At 44.9% G+C, this 13,346-nt stretch overlaps 1 protein-coding gene across 1 annotated transcript in view; it reads left to right on the top strand.

The window, feature by feature from the left end:
* Positions 1-647: 647 nt before the first annotated feature.
* ABCA2 (ATP binding cassette subfamily A member 2) overlaps positions 648-13,346 on the top strand; it is a 382,666-nt gene continuing 369,967 nt past the window's right edge. The window contains exon 1 of the mRNA XM_029612786.1: positions 648-939. Coding sequence (XP_029468646.1) covers positions 874-939 — 66 coding nt within the window. The 5' untranslated portion in view covers positions 648-873. The remainder of the gene's footprint in view (positions 940-13,346) is intronic.

Below are 13,346 nucleotides of genomic sequence, written 5' to 3' on the forward strand. Positions count from 1 at the left end.
ATCAACAAGAGAGAAAGGACTGGGAACTGAGCTGCCACACCTCGAGGCAAAATCTTCCCTTCCCCTCCCAGCGCCTCAAGAAACATTAAAAAATACCTCAAGAATTTTGGTGTATTCACTGAACTCAGTTACCCCCTTCAATATTGTTTATGTGTTCGGCTTTCTCGCTGTGGCCTCTCCCAACACACGTGCAGCACTGCGTACACTGATGCCATTCAATCGGAGGCTCCAGAGGTTTTTGTATTTGGGGGGGCCTAGAGGGGGCACAGTGAATGTCAAGGTGAGCAAGCACCGAGTGATTCTCCCTCTATAATCCGTGGTCCAGCTACACCGGGGGAGGGGGAGGGGCGAGCTCCCCCTGGCGCTCCGATAAATAATAAACAATAGGCATGCATTATGTATGAAGGGCGATTAACTCTTCTTTAAGTAGAAAGACTGCAGAAACAGCTCCCTGGGCTTGGCCAAAGCCGGTCTAATCCGCCTCCCCCTCCTCCAACTTTCAGAGGATTGCGCTACTGGGTTCGGAAGGCTTTGTCCGGTCCCTGTCCCCGGCGTTTGCTGCTGCTGCACCGGCAGACAGCCGCTCGTGGGGTTCCTGTTGCTTTAAGAGGAGGCGGTACAAGGGGGCTGAGCCGCTTTCAGACGCGTTTAGTGGTGCGGGCTTCAGGACTCGAGCAGAGCCGCCGGGGCAGTGCACGATCTTTCCGATGTGGGCATGGACACTGTCGGGCTCCGGCTGTGGCTCGGGCCGTGCCAGGGATAGCTTGGCAGGCTTGAGCTTTGAGATCTGCGGCTTTCCGAGGCTCCATCCGTCCACTGCTCCTCCTTTCCTGGTGCAGATTGAGCTCATCTTCATCAGCAGCAGCAGCAGCCATGGGATTCCTGCACCAGCTGCACCTCCTGCTGTGGAAGAATGTCACCCTTAAGAGGAGAAGCCCTGTAAGTAGCCACAAAATACCCCTTCCCCTCTTCCGCTTGTTTTAGCTTCGTGTTGTTAAGTAAGAACCAGTGCCAAGTGGTAGTGGGTTTGCGGGCTGGCAGCGGCACATTCCTCTGCTGTTTGATCTGCCAGTTTTCGAGACCTCTCGCTGGTTCCTGTTTCTTGCTATTGGCTCTGTGGCTTTCAGTAGTTTCAATCATTTGGACTCGTATGAAGCTTTAAGAGTTAAGTTTTCTCCTCCTCCTTGGTGAATAACAGTGATAGAGCCAGTGAGCCCCGGCTGCCTGTTGTATATGAGCCAGAGTGCAACAGGACTCCAGGCCTCAGAATAAAGCATTCTGCACTCAGCCTGCTCATCCTTGCTGGGGCTGAAAGCAGATCCCCCTATTCCCCATCCCACCCAGCTGCTAGCCAACCTGTCCGCTTATCTAAAGGACAGTCCCCGATCCCAGATTTCGGCTTGTAGGTTGCCTCACTTGGCCCATGCACGTTGCTTTTATTATACCCACTTCCCTTGTTTGTGGATGACTGTTATCTCTGGAAATTGATCTTTCTGTCCCCGAGTTCAGAGAGGTATCTGTTCTGTGCATTGATATTCGTGTCAGGGTTCCAGATACATCCCAGGGTCGCTTTCTCAGCAGCCTTGATTTCTAGAAGGGACTGGTTCGATTGTTATTGACATGTAATATTGTATAAGGCACTGTCTGCCTTGCACAGACACCGTCTATCACTGGCAGCTTGTTCCTTGCTGCTCCAGGTAAGGTGGGAGCTGAAAGCAGTCCTTGGTAATGTGCAGAAGGAAAAGCAGCCTAAAATTCCTAATGGTCTTTCTGCAGACATTTTGAACAGATCTGTGTACAGATTGATGTTTCATGGGAGGTCAGAAGGTGAAAGCGAATTAATTCTGGGTAGAGACTTGTAACCCAGTGCTTTCCCTTGTACATTATGTAAATAGTCTTTGGCTGCAGAACATTGAGTATGGACATTTTGGATATTTGTGTATGAGCAGCAGTGGGGTGTTGACACACATCCCCTATTAATGTGACCAGTGGTTAAGAGGATGGAGAGCAGTGGTTCCCGCATACCTAAAGAGCACATTTCCCTGTGTGCATAAAGTGATCTCTTTATCATGGAAATCAATTATTGTGTTCCTGGAAAGATTTACTGTTATGTTCTGAACCTCAACCCAACAGTAGAAATTCTTCAGTGAAGCAGGCTGAAATGTACAAAGCAGTGTGTACCTGGATTTTCTAGTATTTATTCTTGAGAAGTGAGCACCACAAGTCCTGCTGTCATGTTTTCCAAGCGGGCCCCTGTGGATTAGTAACAGCCCAGTGAATAACTGCAGATAAAGACCAAAATGGTCATCCAGTCTGCCCAACAAGTTTTCTTTTTCTTTTTTTTTAAATTATTATTATTTTTAGAAACATAGAAATATGAGGCAGAAAAAGACCATCCATACAATAAATTTAACATTATAATTCTCTTCACTTCCTTAGAGATTCCCTGTATTTATCCCATGCTTTCATGAATTCAGATGTTTTTTTCTCCATCACTTCCACGGGGAGGCTGTTCTACACTTCCACGGAGAAGCCATCTACCACCCTCTCTGTAAAGAAATATTTCCTAAGATAACTTCTGAGGCTACCCCCTTTCAACCTCATCTCATGAACCCTCATTCTAGAGCCTCATTTCCATTGAAAAAGGCTCACCTCCTGTGCATGGAAACTTTTAAGATATTTGAATGTCTCTATCATATCTCCGCTATCTTTGTCTATCCCTATATGCTTTTGAATGAAGACCACTAACCATTTTAGTACTCCCTCCTGTTCATATCCTATTGAAGTTGCAGTCTCCAGGATTGTACACAGTATTCCAAATGAGGACTAACCAGGCACCTATAAAGTGGCAATATTACTTCCCTTTTTCTGCTGACCATTCTTCTCCCTATGCATCCAAGCATTTTTCTGGCTTTTATAATCACTTTATCTATCTGTTTGGCTACCTTAAGATCATCAGATACAATTACCCCCAGATCCCGCTGTTTCTTTGTGCTTAGGAGAATTTCACTTCCACCACTTTTCCTTTCCCTTGGGATTTTGCATCCTAAAAGAATTACTCTGCATTTTTTAGCATTAAATCTTAGCTGCTAGCAATGTTCCCTCTACGGATTGGGTTGCTGTGTGCAAAAATTTTGCTCGTGAGCAAAAATTTTGGTTTCATTACCCTGTGAGTGCTACTTTCTTTGATGCAAAAAGCCTATCAGTTTTATGCTCACAGAAACTCATCCTTAGAAGCAACATTAGAGCAGCATGCACAAACTCTCTCACATATATACACACTAACATACTTCCTTATTAACTCTCATACTCTTTCATACTCATACATATACAACCACACTCATTCTTATTCCTCTCATTCATTCCCCAGATTCTCACGCACATGCACACTCACTCAATTCTCCTCTTACACACACACACACACACACACATATCTCAATAACTGCAAACTGTTGCGTGCCCCGTCCGCATCCTGCCCGCGCACGAGCCTGCTAGCCTCTTCGGTGGAAGTGCTCCATTCCCAGCTGTGAGATACAGCTCTGGCCAATCCTGTGGGCCTATCGGCCTCATATGCTACCCAAAGCATCGTTGGTGCTCCCTGCACCTCTGCGATACAATGGGGACCCACGTTCCTGTTGTGGCTTCCTCAATCAGTGCTGTTGCGACCGTTGCTGCCCGATGTCTCCACTATGCTCACCTTACCTCTTTGGCGACTCCCTCTTTGCCTGTTGGAAGTTTGGCTGCCATGGCGTCATCTTGCCATTCCCTCCGGCGTCCCTGGACCGGCTGGACGCTGCACACTGCCATGTTTCCCAGCAGCCTAAGGGCGCGCGCACAGTGCGGCCCCGACTCAAGTACCAGCAGTGGCACGAACCTCAGGGGCATCCCCCTAAGGTGACATCATCCTCTCCGGATATTTAAGGTCTCTGAAATCGCTAATGAATCGAGTTAGCAAGGGGGTTTCCTCCAGGTATCGGCGGATGGGATTCGCTCTCCACATACCTTGCTACTCTGCCTCCTTGGACTTACCAGGGGTTCCCACTCCTCGGGGGCCTCGCTTTCTCTTTGCTTTTCAGATCGCTGTGTGGAATCGGTACTTGCTCCTCGAGGGTCCTCGTTCCCGGACTTGCTACTGAATACCACTTCTGCCAGGAAGTCATCACTGCCTACAACACCAATGAGTTACCATCGCTCTCTCAGAGCATTCCCTAGAACCAGGTACTCGCTCCTCAAGGGCCTACTTCATTCCAGTTCCTGGGCTGCTTCTAAGACACGATTGTGTGAGTGTTACCATCAAGGTTCTGTTCCTGAACTCTGCATACGCTGCCTACTCACTATATTCAGTTTCTGTACAGCTCAGTTATCCAGGATCACTGTTCCAGTATCTGAGGGACTACAGCCCAGCTGGGTACTTCCAGCTCACTACTGTGAAGTATCAGTCTTTCTCCCCTGCCGTTGAAGCAGAGAGCTACGCTGGATATGCATGAAGTATCAGTCTTTCTCCCCTGCCGTTGAAGCAGAGAGCTATGCTTGTTATCCATTGAAAGTGAAGTATCAGGCTTATTTGGTTTGGGGTAGTAACCGCCATAAAGCAAGCTACTCCCCGCTTTTTTGTGAATACAAATCCTTTTTTCCACATTTCCTCTTGCCGTTGAAGCTTAGAGCAATGTTGGAGTCTCATTAACCGTGTGTATGTTTATTGAATAAGGGTATTATCTCCAGGTAGTAGCCGTCATTCCTGCGAGCCACCCACTCTTCATTCACATCCTCTAGACTTTATGGATCCACAGTGTTTATCCCACACCCCTTTGAAGTCTTTCATTGCCAATTATTCTACCCTAGCTGCTCCGCTTACCGCCATGACCAAGAAAGGGGCTAACACTCATGTGTGGACTCCCAAAGCACAAGTCGCCTTTCAGATGCTAAAAGAATCTTTCTGTACTGGTCCTTGTCTACAGCATCCAGACCCAAGATGTCCATTTGTCATCAAAGTCGACGCCTCTGCAATTGGAGCAGGACCCGTCTTAAGTCAGTTTTCTCCAAAGGGTAAATTGATACCTTGTTCATTTTACTCACACAAATTCTCTCCTACAGAGCAGCACTACACTGTTGGTGACCGAGAACTTCTTGCCGTCAAGTTGGCGCTCCAAGAGTGGCGCCCCTGGCTGGAAGTGGCGCAACATAAATTTACCATTTTCACTGACCATAAGAATCTTGAGCACCTTAAAGAAGCTCAACTCTTGAATCCTATACAAGCCCGATGGGTGCTCTTCTTTGAACGGTTCAATTTCATTCTATATTATCGCCCAGCTTCCAAGAACTTCTGTGCTGATGCACTATCAAGATCCTTTGAACCAGAGGATGTTCCTGATGTTCCCAGACACATCATAGATCCTGCCTGCATATCCCTTGCTGTGACCACTACAGTTCCAGTGGGGAAAACCATTGTTCCACGTAGATTACGTGAACGAGTTCTGAAATGGGCCCTCAATTCCAAGTTGGCAGGACACCCGGGTCGTACCAGGACCCTAGAGATGCTGCGAAGATATTACTGGTGGCCCAACATGATGCAAGACTCTCGTAACTATGTAGATTCATGTCCCGTCTGCGCCCAACAGAAGCCACCTACCGGACGGCCTTGGGGCCTACTCCAACCGCTTCCAGCACCTACCGAGCCATGGTCCAGCATCTCAATGGACTTCATCACAGATCTGCCTCTGTCCCAAAACAATACCGTAATCTTGGTCTGACCCAGTATGGCATTTTCTTATGTTCTTATGTTCTTATCATCGACCGTTTTCCGAAAATGGGTCACTTTATTCCTTTGCCGGGCCTCCCATCGTCCCCAGAACTAGCCAAGTTGTTCCTAAAGCACATTTTCCATCTTCATGGACTCCCAAAGGAAATTATATCCGACCAAGGACCACAGTTTGCCACCAGGTACTGGTGCTCCCTATGCAAAAAGTTTAACATCGCCTTGAATTTCACGTCGGCCTATCACCCACAGGCCAATGGTCAAGCTGAAAGGACCAACTGGACCTTGAAAACATTCCTTCGTTCCTACGTGAATGACCAGCAGGACAACTGGTCTGATTTGCTACCTTGGGCTGAGTTGTCGCATAATACCCACGTCGATGCTGCCACAGATGTATCTCCATTCTCCGTGGTATTTGGACAACAACCTCGGCTACCACTTCCAGTTCCTCTGACTGTTCCTTCTCCAGCTGCGTAATTCATGGCCCACACCATTCGCCAGGTGGTGGAATCAAGTCAAAGAATGCCTTACCCAGCCCGCTGAGTGCTCCAAACATACTTCTGATGCCCATAGCTGTCCCGCTCCACTCTTCCATCCTGGTCAGAAGATGTGGTTAAGCACCCGACACATAAGGTTGAGACTTCCTTCTCACTGCCTGGCTCCCAAGTACATCGGTCCATTTCCAGTGCTTCAAAGAGTGGGAGCAGTGTCTTATCAGCTTCAGCTGCCTCATGCCATGGGTATCCACAACACATTCCATGTCTCTATGTTGAAGCCTTTGGTTCTCTCCTGGCCCTCTCGTAGAGATCCTTCACCTTCATGGATCTCTGCCGAACCAGACTCGTCTCTCCAGGTAAGAGAGGTCCTTGACGTCCATCGGCGTTGAGGTAGATGGGGATACCTCTTAGCCTGGGAGGGTTATAGGGCCGAGGAGAACTCATGAGAATCCTCCCTCAACATTCTCAACAAAGATCTCCTCAGAACTTTTCATAGGACCTTTCCTGAAAAGCCACGACCGCGTAGAGGGAGGCTTAGAAGGGGGGGTACTGTTGCGCGCCCCATCAGTATCCGGCCCACGCATGGGCCTGTTCACCTCGCTAGCTCCTCTGCAGGTCACGGGTCGGCCTCCCCAGCAGCAGCCGTGAGCTCCTCCAAGCATCGGTGTCCTGCGGCGGCGGTTGCCGGGCCTTCCACTGCGCACCAGGCCTCACCCTGGAATTTGGCATCTCCAGTGGCATTGGCCACGCCCCTACGTGCGTGTGTGGACCGCCCAGCCTCTTGTAGGGCCAAGGGCGGGTCCTAGCTCTGCGGCGCGCCCTGATTGATCGAACGATATAAGGAAGTCCCTGCCTGCACTTCCTTGCCTTCACTTCCTTGCCTGCACTTCTGGCACTAAAATTGAGGAAGGAGAGGAGTAAAGACCTGCCTGAAGTGAGGTGAGATTCCCGGCCCTGCGAAACCCTCCTCCGCCTATCTGACGTCACTTTGCCGCGACCAGTCTTCCGCTACAAAGTCGCCGCTGCCGCGGCACTAAAATTGAGGAAGAAGAGGAGTAAAGACCTGCCTGAAGTGGGGTGAGGTTCCCGGCCCTGCAAAACTCTCCTCTGCCTATCTGACGTCACTTTGCCGCGACCAGTCTTCCGCTACAAAGTCGCCGCTGCCGCGGCACTAAAATTAAGGAAGGAGAGGAGTAAAGACCTGCCTGAAGTGGGGTGAGGTTCCCGGCCCTGCGAAACCCTCCTCCGCCTATCTGACGTCACTTTGCCGCGACCAGTCTTCCGCTACAAAGTTGCTGCTGCCGCCAGCGTGTCGTCTAAGCCGCGTGCCATCAAAGGGGCGCGCGACTTTGGCGCGCGACTTATTTTCGACTTGCTTTCGACGGCTGGAGATGGAGCAGAAATAATACCTCATTATACTTGTTTTTGGACTCTCCCAACCCTCCTAGAAGACCAAGGAATTCGTGAAAAGGAAATCTGGTGTGGTAGGAACTTTTATATTTGTCTACTTTATTATGCCACATACTAAACGCAAGGGGCGCTTGCGCATGGACCCCTCTGTACCAGCGCAACCGACCCTTATGCAGCAAGCAATAGAAGGCTTTTTCACACCAGTAGCAGTCTCAACACCGGGTGCAAAGTCCGTTGAGGGTATAGGTTTAGAGTAAAACCTTACCTTCTTGGACATTCAAACTTCCTTAAGCCCCGGAGCACCTCAAACCCCCTCACATCCAACCCCGGGACACTTTTCAAATTCAGATCATGGGAAACAGCTAGTAGCATGTAAGCCCATGATCTCAGAGGAGGAATTGGAAGGTGGACCTATAGGGGTAAATATAACATCAGAACAATGTGAAGAGAACCTGGCTACAGAAATCCAAAAGATTTCAGAGGTATGCCAGGAAGGAGAGATGTTACTAAACCTCAATATTCAGAAAATAGTACAACCAGAGGTGATTACGTTGGATTCTATATGGAAAGCCCTAATGACTTTAGATAATTCAATATCATCATTAACTAAATCTATAAATGCATCCCAAAATAAAGTGAATGTAATGGAACCTGTGGTAAATACACATGAACTTAAGATTAATGAGATTTCTGTACAATTATCATCTATGAAAGAAGTTCAAGTTAATCTGATTAAATCAGATGAGTTAATGAAAAGAAATTATGAAAAAATTGAAAATAAGATGAGATATCTAAACTTGAGAATACTAAATTTCCCAAGTGTGAAATTGATCTCGCCTAAAGAATAATTTAAAAAATACTTGATGAATGTCTTATTAATAACACAAGATAAAATACCAGATATCTCAAAAATCTACTTTGTACCTAATATAGGAGTTAGAAATGAATCCAGGATATCAGATGTTAACTTAGAAACAGAATTGACAGCCTTTCTTGAAGCACCTTCTGAGGAGCAAATTGAATTTAGAGGGACATTGTTAATATCCTTTGTGAATGAAAGGGATAGGGACATGATTTTGAGAATATTTCTTCAAAATCGTGATAAAAAATTCTTTGGTCAAAAAATATGGATCTACCCTGATCTCACAAAGGATACTCAAACCAGAAGGAAAAAATTTGTAGAGATGTTGTCAGAAGCTAAGGCACTAGGGATCCAGGCAGTTATTAAGTATCCATGTAAATGCACATTTATGTATAAGAACAATAAGTATGTTTATTATAAACCAGCACATTTAAGAGTTTTTCTAGATAAATGTAAGATTGAGGTAGGTGACATCCAACCGGATTGAGACATAATATAAAGAGAAAATCTGTAAATTTCCTTATTAAATTAGAAAATTACCTTATTGCGCTAATGAAACTTTAAGGGTCCTTAATGCTTCTTAACAATATTACAGAAGAATGGTTTGTACTGGAATGTAAAGATTTTATGTCACAAACTATTTCGGATGTTTGTAATGATATGAAAATGAATAAATAAATAATAATAATAAAAAAAAAATGTGTGCAGCACATTCGTGCGCAGCTTAGAGGGAACAGTGCTTGCCAGGACCTTACACCATTCCTCGAGCTTCGCTAGTTCCCTCCTCATGTTTTCCACTCCTTCCTGGCTGTCCACCCTGTTACAGATTTTGGTATCACTGGCAAAAAGACAAACCTTTCCCGACAATTTTCCGTTATGTTGCTCACAAAAATTTTGAAAAGAACCGGTCCAAGGACCGATCTCTGAGACAGATTTCTATTAACAACCCCCTCCTCAGAGAAAACTGCATTTACCACCACTACCCTTTGTCAACGCCCACTTAGCCAGTTTTTAACCTAGTTGGTCACCCTAGGATCCATACTAGGGGGAGCACAATTTATTTATAGATCTTCTGTGTGAACCGTGTCAAAGCCTTTGTTGAAATCCAAGCGCACTACATCTAATGATCTTCCTTGATCCAGCTGTCTGGTCACCCAATCAAAGAAATTGTTCAGATTAGTCTGACAAGATTTACCTCTGGTAAAACCATGCTGCCTCCGATCTTTCAATCCATTGGATTCCAAAAATTGCACTACCCTCTGTTTTAGCAGTGATTCTATTAGTTTGCTCACCTCACAGATCAGACTAACTGGCCTGTAGTCCCCAGCCTCCTCCTTACTTCCACTTTTATGAATAGGTACCACATCTGCCCTTTTCCAGTCCTCCGGACTACTCCAGCCTCTAAAGAAGCATTGAAAGGGTCAGTCAGCGGAGCTGCCAGGACATTTCTAAGTTCCCTTAGTACCCTTGGATGTATCCCATCCGGCCCCATCACCTTATCTACTTTAAGTTTAGTTTGCTCCTCACAAACACACCTTTCTGAAAAACGATTGAGATTTACCTCACTTCAAATCTTGTTTGTGTTTGTTTTATTGTTCCTACTCCAGGCCCTTCCACAGTGAACACTGAACAGAAATATTTGTTAAGCAATTTTGTTGTTTCTTCATCAGCTTCTATATATTTCTCCCCTTCACCTTTGAATCTCACAATGCTATATCTACCCTTCCTTCTATAACTAACATATCTAAAAAAAAAAAAAAAAGCTTGTCCCCCCCATTTTACTGTATTTGCAAAGTTTTTCTTCTAGTTGAATTTTTGCATTCCTGACTACTTTTCCAGCTTCTCTTAATTTTTCCAGATATTGTCACCTGTCTTCCTCTTTTTGCGATCTCTTGTAATTTATGAATGCTAACCTTTTCTACCTTATATTTTCAGCTACTTCTTTAGAAAACCATAACAATCTTTCTCCTCTTCCCTTTATTCACATTCCTAACAAAAAGATTATTTGCCCTTATGATATCTCCTTTTAGTTTTGTCCACCTCCCTTCTACTTCCCCTAGATTTTCCCATTCAGCTAATGGCTCCTTGAGGTAATTCCCCCATTTTGAGAAAGTTAGTTTTCCTGAAGTCTAGAACCCTCACCTTAGAATGGACCTTCATCTCTTGCATCCTAAAATTGAACCACACCATCCAGTGGTCACTGGATCCCAGATGATCATCCACTACAACATCAGAAATACCGTCCCTATTGGTAAGCACCAGGTCCAGTATTCTCCCTCCAGTGTGGGTTCCATTACCAGTTGACAGAACAGTTCTTCTTGCAGAGAATTCAGGATCTCCCTGCTTCTAGACGATACTGCGCTTGAGATACCCTAATCAACATCTTGAAGATTAAAATCCCCTAGAAGCAGCATCTCCCCTTTCCCAGCAATCCTGTGAATATCCTCCATTAAATCTCTATTCATCTCCTCTGTCTGTGATGGAGGTCTGTATGTTATCTCACACCAAGAATGTGGAGTGATGAGCAAAAACACTAGATGAAATACCAGAAGAACAAGTGTGTTGCAAACAAATGTAGTGTTGATGATACAAATAGCAACAAGGTGGATGCTTTAAATAAGCAAAAAATGTTTTGCCTTCGGAATGTGTGCATAGCTAAGTTTATTCAACACTAGGTCCTCCGACACGGAACTGTGTTTCTCATGGGCTGCATCGGGAGGGCGACCGCGACTCCCATTTGAAAGTTTCACAAGTTATCTTTAGTTTCAAACTTCTTATTGACTTTGCTCCACCACTTTTTCATCAGTAATGACGATTTCAGCTTGTCCAATCCCTAGCAACTAATTTCTACATTCAGTATTATGCTAACAAATGCCCTCTTTTGGAATGTTTTGATGAACATGGCATTATTATAATTATTTGTTATTTTGGAATCTCTATTCAGCATTCATTTGTATGGATTCCTTATCATATGTATACTGTCCCTCTCAATGCACCCATGCAAAACATTCCGAAGGCAAACATTTTTTTTGCCTATTTAAAACATCACCATGTGGCTTTTTGTATCATCGATACTACATTTGTTTGCAACACACCTGTTCTTCTGGTCTGTATGTTATACCAATATATATAAATGTTCCATTCCCTCTTTCCAGATTAATCCATAATGCCTCCTCTTTACCTTGTAAGCCTGCTGTTGCTTTAATACTGTTCTTTATATATAATGCCTCACTTCCTCCTTTCCTTCCTACCTTCCTTCTTGAATAGATTGTAGCTGGGTATAACTATATCCTAGTCATGTTTTGCTGTGTATCAGGTCTCCATGACAGCTACTATATCTAAATCAGCTTCTTCCATGACTGCCTCTAGATCTGGGACTTTATTCCCGATATTATGAGTGTTAGTGTACATAGCTTTCCAAATATTGTCCTTTTTTCCTCATATTTCCCATATTTTTTAAGGGTAGTAGCAACTGCCGCTCCGTGAGGGCTACTCCCAAGCCTTCTGTTATGAATAGTAGCTGTGTTTGTGATTTATAATAAATCAGTTTGCATGCAGCTATGTGCAGCTGAGGAGTCTTCAACAAGCCCACGAAGCTGCTGAAAGTTGCTTTTACTGCCAGTAATAATCTATATTTGTCTATAAGTAGATTATTCTCTTCCATGGAGAACTTGCAGGCGTGTAGTCCCTGACTGCCCTTGCTGTCACCTGGCCGGGTTGCCACTTCCAAGGGGGTCTGTTCCCTTTCTTCCTGTCTCTCCATCCCATTCCTGCCCTTCCTCCCCCTCCAACTCCTGCTCCTCTTATGAACGGTCTCCTCCCCTCCGCTACTCTCTTACCTTCCTCCACTCTTCTCACTCTGCTTCCTTCCCCTCACCATCTCTCACTACCACTCTGATACTCCCTTTGCTCTACTTCTGTTCTGCAACTCCCTGCTACCTCTGGCCGTTCTAGCACTCTGGCGCCCTCCTCCTCCCTGGCCCACTTCTGGCCCACCCGCCTCTCTTGACCCTCTTGTTCTCTGCCCCCCACCCTATCCTCACTCACCCCAGTTAAGTGCTTCTTATGCCCACTCATCCCCCTGCCACTCAACATCCTTGCCTCTAGCATGCACACAACAAACAGCCCTTTCAAACTCCAAACAAAAATGAGAAACAGACAGACAAGACAATCAGAACAATAGACACACTTCTTTCACTCACAGATAAAGACTACAGACAATGGAAAAAGTAATGGCACTAGAAAATAAGAAAAGACAAGACAGCTCTCAGGTTTTCAAAATCTAGATTCTCTTCCAGCACCTAACTGACCCTCAAAGGAGCAAGAACAGGAAGTTGGCTTTTTATAGAGCAAGTAAATATTTATTTATTTATTTATTTTATTTTTATTTAGGCATATTATAGACCATTGTTCCATATAAAAATCACAACAGTTTACAAAAGTAAAACATTCATAACTATAAACCAACAAATATTGACAGTTTACTGAGGTAGTGTTCATAAGCAGGAATTAACATAAATGAAATATTCCAATACATTTTAAACCTCTTACATAAGATGAGTAGTTCAGGTTAAATAATACAACAAATATCACATAATAATCAGTACGTTGTATTGGGATGTTTACATTCTGTCATTCAATTTTATTCTTCATGCTTCAATTAATATTTCTCGTCCTTCTTGTTTTTGTAGATTCTTTACCTTCTGATGGCTTTAAGTTATGTTATATGCATTTTTGAATAGCCATGTTTTTAGCTCATCTCTTTCTATCTGGTATCAAACGTAATGTCTCAGGTAGAGAGTTCCTAAGCTTTGGGCCTGCT

This window comes from Rhinatrema bivittatum, chromosome 8 (assembly GCF_901001135.1).
Source record: "Rhinatrema bivittatum chromosome 8, aRhiBiv1.1, whole genome shotgun sequence".
Classification (NCBI taxonomy): Eukaryota; Metazoa; Chordata; class Amphibia; order Gymnophiona; family Rhinatrematidae; genus Rhinatrema; species Rhinatrema bivittatum.